This window comes from Manis javanica, chromosome 6 (assembly GCF_040802235.1).
Source record: "Manis javanica isolate MJ-LG chromosome 6, MJ_LKY, whole genome shotgun sequence".
NCBI classification, from domain to species: Eukaryota; Metazoa; Chordata; class Mammalia; order Pholidota; family Manidae; genus Manis; species Manis javanica.
Window position 1 is genome coordinate 140,304,196 of NC_133161.1, and position 10,260 is coordinate 140,314,455.

General features: G+C 38.4%; 2 protein-coding genes across 2 annotated transcripts; both read left to right on the plus strand.

The window, feature by feature from the left end:
- The first annotated feature begins 412 nt into the window (after window positions 1-412).
- On the plus strand, window positions 413-2,276 carry LOC140850232 (olfactory receptor 8B3-like). Its single transcript, XM_073239979.1, has 2 exons — window positions 413-473; window positions 1,219-2,276. Exon 2 carries the CDS (start codon window positions 1,235-1,237, stop codon window positions 2,165-2,167), a length of 933 nt encoding a protein of 310 aa, XP_073096080.1. The 5' UTR covers window positions 413-473; window positions 1,219-1,234; the 3' UTR covers window positions 2,168-2,276.
- A 4,266-nt stretch (window positions 2,277-6,542) lies between these two features.
- LOC140850020 (olfactory receptor 8B3-like) lies at window positions 6,543-7,682 on the plus strand. Its single transcript, XM_073239563.1, has one exon. The coding sequence runs from the start codon at window positions 6,732-6,734 to the stop codon at window positions 7,680-7,682; it is 951 nt and encodes a 316-aa protein (XP_073095664.1). The 5' UTR covers window positions 6,543-6,731.
- The last annotated feature ends 2,578 nt before the right edge of the window (window positions 7,683-10,260 follow it).

The window sequence follows — 10,260 nt, forward strand, 5'->3', positions numbered from 1 at the left end:
CTCTACCTTTGGGGACCAACAAAACTAAAGATAGGTATAAAGTAGCTTAAGTATTGAGTTCCTAAGGAACTGAAGACAGATGATGGTCCAGAGGGTAAATACAATCCCCCTGTTTCTCTTTTACACGTAGAATCTAATCCTCGGGGAAGAGACTGAGCAAGCTTCTACCCTGTTTATAAGCAAGTGCACTTTATCATTAAACTCACATTCAATCTCCTGTGTCTTACCAAGTGGGAGTGTGATGACAACAAAGGTTTTATTTGGCTCTGCTGCTTGTGAGGACTCAAAGTCACAATGAGAAGTTACGGTGTGTAGTTTGGAAAGATTTCCAGGGCATATCTGCAATAAGTCTGGGCTGCATACTTTTATAATTAAAAGAACCAAAGTCTCAAAGCCTGAAATTGCCTTTATAGGACAAGGGTAGGTACCAGAGATACGGGAGCACTGATGTTTTCTGGCAGAAGGAGGGTGAGGTGAGTTTCTGAATTCCGTTTATGTCAATGTCCTTGTTGTTGTGAGATGGGTGTCCCGAGATCTGAGATATGCCACTTTCCCATTGCCTGAAGTTCTGAGATTCAAGGGAAACTGCTGAGAGCATGTGTTGGAGGGCGGGCGGGGGGGGGGGGATGTCAGGTGATGTGCAGGGTTCAGAGGACTCGGGGGTGCGGAATCCCAGGTTAAGATCTCTCTCCATGGGAGGACCTCTCACCCTCCACATTTATGGGTCTTACCCTGGCATGGGCAGTAATGGCCTCTCCTAGACTCTGGTCCTTAATTTTGGGATAGAAACAGCCTCCTTAGTTCTCAGTCCAACAAGGTTAATGTGTGTTTGAGGTAGCATCAGGCTGCTAGAGTCTCTGCCTCCAGTTTTACTGGTGAGGCGAGGGCTTCAGTGAATGAGAAATGGTGAGATCAGAGAAGGGAAGCTCTGTCTTGGCCCACCTTTCCTCTATCTTATCCCTTAGGTTTTCCAGTAACCTGGTTTGCCTATGGTAGCACTGACCTCTGTACTTTAAATATGTCATGCCCATTAGCCCTATCTAGATTATTAGTGCTGTGTCAGTGTCATTCAGTATCATGTTAATGGTAAAGCAGATTCTATATGTACAGAGTGGGCTATTCTTCGATATTCCCAGTATATACACTCTCATGTCAGATGAGATATTGCAGGAAAAACTGAGTTGTCCTCTAATATAACCCTTTTCCTCCTGACCACAGATCCCCTTAGAGAAGGATGGCTTTTGGAAATGGTTCTTCAGTTACTGAATTTATTCTTCTGGGATTAACAGACCAACCAGATCTCCAACTGCCCCTGTTTTTCCTGTTTCTAGTAATGTATATGGTCACTCAGTTGGGAAATTTGAGCTTGATAACTCTAATTGGGCTAAATTCACACCTGCACTCCCCCATGTACTTTTTCCTGTTGAACTTGTCCTTCATAGACATCTGCTATTCTTCAGTATTTACACCCAAAATGCTGATGAATTTCTTATCAAAGAAGAACATTATCTCGTACATGGGGTGCATGACCCAGTTCTGTTTTTTCTGTTTCTTTGTCATTTCTGAATGCTATGTGCTGACATCAATGGCCTATGATCGCTATGTGGCCATCTGCAACCCACTTTTGTATAATGCTGCCATGTCCCCTAAGGTGTGTGCCAGCCTGATGCTTGGTTCCTACTTGATGGCCTTTTCTAGTTCCATGGTCCACACTGGATGCCTGCTGAGACTGACCTTCTGTGATGCCAACACCATCAACCATTATTTTTGTGATGTCTTTCCATTGCTCCAGCTGTCCTGCACCAGCACCCGCGTCAATGAGCTGGTGGAGTACATTGTGGCGGGCATCAACATCATTTTTCCCTGTATCACCATCTTTGTCTCCTATGGTTTCATCATCTCCAGCATCCTCCACATCAGCTCCATTGAGGGCAGGTCCAAAGCTTTCAGCACTTGCAGTTCCCACATCATTGCTGTTTCTTTATTCTTTGGATCATGTGCATTTATGTATCTCCAACCTTCTTCTGCTGGATCTGTGGATGTGGGAAAAATCTCCTCTGTCTTTTATACCAGTGTGGCCCCCATGATGAACCCCATAATCTACAGCTTGAGGAACAAGGATGTTAAACTTGCTCTGAGAATGACCTTGAGCAGGAGAAAGTTCTGATCCAAATCAGCTTCTCAGCACTGGTAGTCACAGGACAGGAAGATTTTGCATATTTATTTACAATATTTTTAGTGGCAGCTTTCTTATCCTATTTCTTTTTCACTATCACACAGGAAATTTGATGAGTCTTCCGTCAATTTGTTTCCAATTTTTTAAGTATATGTTCATCAGCAGTTTCATAATTTCTTTTCCTTTTCTCATTATTCTTATTTAAGAATAATGTTAAGGAAGGAATTCATCAGTTTTTTGCATTGTGATTCTGATGATTGTTCTCTTGGAAAAGATGAGTCTGCAAATGATCAATAAAGTACCACTAGTGTGACCTCGTGTATTGCGACGTGACTTGCCTGCCACTTGTAATATGCTATTGGAAGTGTGAATAAGGTGATCTGCCCCTACTCTTTCAGCCTCCCGTGTGCAGAAATGTGACTCCTGCATATGCCAGTGTTTCACAATAACAGCAGATTCCATGAAAAATTATGAAATATTGCTCACTTTTTATCTATAAATTCTGTGTGTTGAGGTTCTTTTAACAGAAATTTCGTTTTTGTTCTTACACTGAAAGTAGGACATACTAAATTGTCAGTGTACATGTATTAGGTAGATAGAATACTGAAACTCAGGGTAATGGTTTACTTAAAGTCACACGGCTTCCTGAAGAAACGTCTAGAACAGACTATTAGTCCCCTGATTTGAAAACTAGTCTTCCTAGTATACTTTCTACTTTATTTTTATTTTCGTAAACATGAAATATGAGAAACATTTCTATTTTCAGAGCTGACTTTTTGTGCAAAAAAAAAGAGTGTGACAGTTTCTCCAGAACATGTCATTAGTTCTTCATTAGAGAAAGGATTATGACATTTTGGAAACTACACTTCATTCTGAATGTATTTACCTGTTCTGTAAACTATAATTATCCTCCACTATCCATAGCGCTTTGATTAAAACTTACAATACGCAGTGACACACTAATGGTCCTATGAGTGCAGAAGCATGGCTGTGGCTGTATTTGTGGGGGTTCAGGGACTGAGAGGACAGCATCCTAGGAAGGGAAAGCAGTGAGTGGCAATCAAAGCTCATGAAGAAGGAGTAGAAAATAGAGGAATTAAAGAAGAAAGCCTTTTCTATAACTCTCCTTTCTGGAAGTCTCTAGAAATATTATGGGAATGACAGGGAACCTGCGGATAAGATAAAAGCTGAAGTCATTTGGTATAGAAACAGTTAAACTCACAGGCTGGTGGACCTGGGAACAGCTAGATCAGCCCTGTTTTAGTTGTTTTCCATGTGCTACTACCATGTGGATTGTGATGTACCAAAGACTCAAACTGTAGCTAGGAGAGTAATGAGAGTGACAATAAACATATGTGGTAAAGGAAATAAATTGTTCAGTGTATTTTCTGTAATTGGATGTTGATTATTTTTCCCCTGAGCAAACAGGGAAAAGGAGGTTTTGCTAAAAATCTTTCATATGACATGTTAAGTGGAGATTTAAATGTTCTCAGATAATTGTAATAATATCTACTAGTTTACTCTTTTTCTGATTTCCCCTCAATATATAGGTATTTTGAAATTTGGCAAAGCTGGATTGATGGCTTTTTTGTGCTTTTTAGATATTCACATTTCTAAATTCTTGTCGTATGGCTTTAAATGACCTCACATTCCCTGACTCTAATATTAACATACTTGATTTTCACTTCTCTATTTTATTTAATATGCAATAGCTGATCTGGGTCAGAGTTTAAATTTCCTAACTGCTTGTTTTGATAAAACTGCTCTCCATATTGAAAAACACATGTATCTCAGTAAGTAAATAATATCTGTGCTATTTGGAAATCTTTTTAGACATTGCAGAGGTGCATTCACACTTTTATGTACTTTTCAGAGGTTGTGTATATTATAGTTTCATTTGTTATCTTCCAAATGACCCAGCTACAGAGATGGTCAACAGGTTCATTGTTGCCAGAAGACAGAGATGAACGCCGGGGAAGGGGTGGTGTAAGGAAGTTGCCCTATGGCAGTGGTGCACTTCTGTACCATAATTGTGGCAGCGGCTGGATTAACAGATGCACAGTGACACAGGACACAAACACACAGTACTGCTGAAAGCTGGATAGAATCTGTGATCCTGTCATACAGTCATACCAATGTCAGTTTCCTAGCTTTGCTATTGTACTACAGTTGTTGAAGATGTCACCATGGTAGGAAGTTGTGTGAATTTCAAGGGATCCTGTGCATTATTTTTACAATTTCCTGTGAACCTATAGTAATTTCAAAATTAAGAAACAATAGTTTCTTTCTCAGAAGCGTCATCATCACATTAATACATACTTGGGAATTCTAAAGCCATATTTTCCTGAAATGATAGCTTATTGATTGTGATTTTTTTTGTATAGATGTGATTTTAGCCTATTAAAAGTAAAGGCAGATTGACTTAGAACATCTTAAAGTAACTAAATGTCAATGAAACCATGGATAATTCTTAGATTAAATAACTTTTTATTAAACAATAAACTGAAATAAATGAAAAAGATTCTATTGTTTATGAATATAAAGTTTGCATTAACACTGACTATTTAAAGGGACTCAAATATTTTGAAAAGACCTAATAAATATACTTCACTGAAGTGTTCATAAATCTTTATAAGCTTAAATTCTTCTTTTTAATTGAAGTATCATTGATACACAATCTTCTATTGGTTTCAAATGCACAACACCGTGATTCAACAGTCACCCATATTATTAAATCCTCACCCCTCTACTGCAGTTACTATCTATCAATGTGGAACAATGTTACAGAATCATTGACTATATTCTGTATTCTCTACTACAGTCCCCATGTCCACCTTATATTGTTATTGTGAATTATTTTGCTCATTTGTCCCCTTCACCCTCCCCTCATGACCTGCCCCAACACCTTCACCTTGTTACCACTAGTCACTTCTCAGTGTCTAAGGGTCTACTACTATTTTGTTTTGAACTTAATTTTAACTAATATGTTACCTAGGTTAGTAGTTAAAGAAATTTTCAGTGACATCCATTATTTGTACCTTCCTAGGGAATGGCAGAGGATACCTTTTCCTATGCCCTGGAGAACCTATAATCTTGATGGGTTATGAACATTTACTGTTGCAGTTAGGGTTTAATTAGAGACACCAACTTCTTCCCTGTAGAGCTCATCATGATGGGAAGGTCCTAGGGGAGAACTATAACTGCCTTTCTGATCAGGTCCCATGAAATATAAGCTTTAAGCCAGTGCCATGTGTTCTGTGACATGGTGGCTCAGGTGTCAAGACTGTGGTTTCCCTTCATAGTTCCTTATTAAATTTATAAAGACAAGTTTGAGTTTCACCTCAGACTGACTCCTGGAACATTCCGACTTTGAGATCTATTCTATAACTCTTTTGCTAATAAAGTGAGAAGAATATTCTCTGACTGCAGCTACTTGACTTTGATACCACAAAAGCCAGTTCTTCTTCCAGGACAGTGAAGATTGAAATGCATGGACAGGGTCACCACTAAGTTGTCTCAAAGGAAGATGAGTGAGTGAATCAAGTTTCTATTTTTCTTTCAGTGTTGCTGAAATGAGAACTGTGTATGTTGAATAAGAAGAAACTCCATAGTATGGAGCTCTGACTCGACTCCCTGCATCATTCTCCTCATACCCTCTCTGTGGTGGCATCATCCTTATTCTGGTAGCAAGGAAGCTGTCATTATACAGCAACATCCTGGATATAGCAAGTGACACATCTAGGATATGGCAACATGAGAGGAAGAACAGATATATCTCGTTCTTAAGAAAAGTTTTTAACTGAAATACACTATACATATAGAAAAGTTAAAATGTAAGTTTTCAGCTTGATACAATTTCACAAACTTCACAAGTAATTAAGTCAGTGCCCAAATTAATTAAGTTTCTCTTTCATGCCCTCCTACAAAACCAAGTAAAGCTCATGGCCCTTCCTTTATTCATTCTCTGTCCAGCTAGGATGGAGCAAAGGAGGGGAACGTGTAGAAACACAGGAATGCATGGTTAGGTATGAATTGCAGTCTACCCAGGCTCTCCTCAATATCTGTAACAATTGCTGGCTCATGAAATCTTGTACCTGGAAGTCTGTAGATTATCATGAATTCCCTTTCTGAAGCCGATTTACCCATGCTGTCTGCCCCAGAGGAATCCTCTTTTTCTTGATGGTCATGAAGGAGATCTGAGGTTTCTGATAGGGTGATGGAAACATGAGCAGGAACTGGGAAGTGCAGCACCAGAGAAATACGATGCATAGATGGGGATGCATCTCCACTACTGAAGCTTCTCAGTAGGTAGGCTTGTAACTCAGCTCCTCCATCCCTTCTGTCCTCCAGGAAAGACAGGAGCCATTGCTTTGAACATGCTGCTAATGCAAACAAAGAACAGGTGTGAGTGTGGCAGCCTCCACAGACTGTATGGTGCAAAGGAGGACTTACTTCATTTTAGCAATTCTGAGTCCCCTTCTCACAGTGAGTTTGTGAGGAGAGAGCTGGGTCCTCTATTAATGGAATTTTCTTCTTTTCTTATAGGTTTCTGGAGATGAAAGTGGAGGCTAGAAATAACTCCTTAGTGACTGAGTTTATTCTTGCTGAATTAACAGACCACCCAGAGCTCCAGCAACCCCTCTTTTATCTGTTTCTCATGATCTACATTGTCACCGTGGTGGGCAACCTTGGCTTGATCACTCTTATTAGCCTTAACTCTCACCTCCATACCCCCATGTACTATTTCCTTTTCAATCTATCCTTCGTTGACCTGTGTTACTCTTCTGTTTTCACCCCCAAGATGCTGATGAACTTTGTATCAAGGAAGAATATCATCTCCTATGTGGGATGCATGACTCAGCTGTTTTTCTTCCTCTTTTTTGTCATCTCTGAATGCTATATGTTGACCTCAATGGCCTATGATCGCTACGTGGCCATCTGTAAGCCACTGCTGTATAAGATCTCCATGTCCCGTCAGGTTTGCTCCAAGCTAACTCTCGCTGCGTATGTGATGGGACTCGGTGGAGCTGCTGCCCACACAGGGTGCATGCTTAGACTAAGCTTCTGCAGTGTGAATGTCATCAACCATTACCTGTGTGACATCCTCCCTCTCCTCCAACTTTCTTGCAGCAGCACCTACGTCAATGAGGTAGTAGTTCTCATTGTCGTGGGAGTTAATGTCACAGTACCCAGTTTTACCATCCTGATTTCTTACATCTTCATCCTCACCAGCATTGTTCATATCAAATCTGTTCAAGGAAGATCAAAAGCATTCAGTACCTGTAGCTCTCACATCATTGCTATTTCTGTTTTTTTTGGGTCTGGGGCATTCATGTATCTTAAATATTCCTCTCCTGGATCTATGGAGCAGGGAAAAATTTCTTCTGTTTTCTATACTAACATAGTGCCCATGCTCAATCCCCTGATCTATAGTTTGAGGAATAAGGATGTCAAAGTTGCTTTGAAGAAAATGCTGATTAAAATACAGAGGAGAAATATATTCTAGTTAGAAGCAGCAGCAATGTAAAGAGACTTAATTTTTTAATTAAATTTTACTGTTGTTTTTCAAGATGAGTGTTTATCCATAACCATGTTGCTTATAGAGATTGTGTTACAATTCGCGTAACAGACTTCTCTTTCCATTTCCCATAAAGCTTGCCTTGTCTCATTTCCTTGCTTCTGTGTGTCCATCACCTTGCAGGAGTTAACTAAGTAACTAATAGCATGTTCATTAAAGGAACACATGCACTGAATTCTCTTATATTTTTTAATACTTTTTGTGTCCAGAGCTATTCCTAATCTTAGACAAATATTTTGAGTTTGATACATAAGGTTAAAATTAGAGTTTGCTGACATAGACACAGAAGTGGGAAATACTGCAGAAATATTCTCATTTTTACAATATTGTTACTGTTGGGCAGCAGTAGTCATGAATACCATTTTTTCTCATCATGCAGACAACTTAAAGCAGGAGCGGATCCCTGGATGTTGTCCTTCTGTTCTATTTTTCTTACCAGTTTTCCTTTTATTACTCTACATTTCCTTTTTCCCTTTGAGAATGGCGAAATTTATGTCATATAGCACATACTTCTTTGAGCCTCTGTCAGCACAATGTATTTAATATTCAGAAGAATACATATAACTCCACCATTCATTAAGAATCACTGCTGTAAGAGATGATGATTAGCTGAATATTATATAACTATTTTATGGTCCTAATAAGGTGGGTGGATGGTGTTTTATAAAACTTGCATTCATTATTGTGTAAAATGATACTAAATATGTTGAAAGAGAACATACAGTTCTTCATATAAATTTTATTATTGATCACTTAAAGGAAAACAGTATATCTTAGTGATGGAGAAATATTTTAGCCATTGTTTTCCTTATCCAATGAGGTTTATAATGAAATAGGTGTGTTAATTAAGTATATTCTTAGCAACATTTTGTGAATTTCTTAAAACTTGTCTCATCAATAGACAATAGATATATTTGACCACATACTTTTCTACTATCATTTTTCTATTCATGCAGTAGTGTTCTCATTTGTATAGTTAGTGTATAAAATAAAGTAGGGGGTCAAGATATACCTGTAGAAGTGGATTTTCTTGTTTGACTAACAACATTAATAAATATAATGTAAAAGTGACTAATAAGACAATTATAGATAACAATAAATAATGAATCAAAGAATTTTGGGGTATAATTCATTTCTTTAAGTAGATTGTTAGCAGACAGATAGGTGCTGCTAACTGTACTTTAAAAGAACCAGCCATAGGAAGCATCAGTGACTGGAAGTCTAATGCTGATACTCTGTTGAATTCACCATAGTGTTCAGGGTCCATGCTCACTCTGCCATGTGCCCAGCCAGTGGATTACCATGGTCAGTCATACACTAGCTAGTCAATTTCTGTGTAACACAAGGCTCTTCTGGTAGGACTTTCTATCAGAGACGTTTTAGGACTGCACTATGGTCAGATTTTTCCTTCCTAGTTTTTCTTTCAATTTCTCTTTCAGGTAACAGACTTTCATCCTGGTCTGAAGGCCTTTATCACTGACTCTCAGTACTTCCTATTTTATCCTTCACAGGCATTTACTACATTGAATGTCTTGTCAATTTGTTTGTTGGCATCTACTGCTTGAGGGATTCTATACGACACACGGGATTTACACTACCTGATTTTAACGCTTAGTTTTAGGCTTTGAAAATCAAGGCAGATTGAATTTGTTGTAACGCTAGAAAAATAAATCCATAGGACAGAATAGAATATTCAGAAACATCCTCCACAGATAGCCAATTGATTTTAGACTTTGGAACGAAGTAATTCTATAGATACAGGTACATCTGATCAAATGCTGGGAATACTAACTATTCATAAGGAAAACATGATTTTTGATCTCTACCTCTCACCATACACAAAAATGAATTTTAAATGGATCATAACCATATACCTAAAAGAAACATAAATCTTCTAGAAGAAAACAGAAAATTATGTTGGTGTAAGTACAGATTTCTTAGGTGCTAGAAGCACTAAAAAAAGAAAAAAGACAAAATGAACTTCATTTAAATTACAACATTCGTTTATCAGAAAAATTTTCACAGGCAAGCTACTGACTAGAAGAATATTTTCAACACTTACATCTGAAAAAGGTGCTGTATCAGAATATATCACAACTTATTAATTATATCTCAATGATAAAAGGACCTTTTCATAAATGGACAGATGATTTGACAGACACATCTCAAAGGAGGGTGTACAAATAGCCAATAAGTACATGAAAATGATCTGTACTTGCTGCAGCCCCCAGATGTATAGCAGGTGGACAAGACCCCATAGCCACTGTGGTAACCCCCTCACTTCATTGCTTTGGGCTAAGCCCTTGGGCTCATGCCCTTGGGCTTTATTGTATTTTGTTTTATTCAGTGATGTCTAGTTTATATGAAGTAGAATACTAAATATGAATTATACCATTTGATGGCTTTCTCCGTAAGTATAAGCCAATTTAGTTATCCATAAATAGACAGTGACCATTTCTACATCCTCATAAATTCCCCTGATGACCTTTCCACTCAACCGCCAACC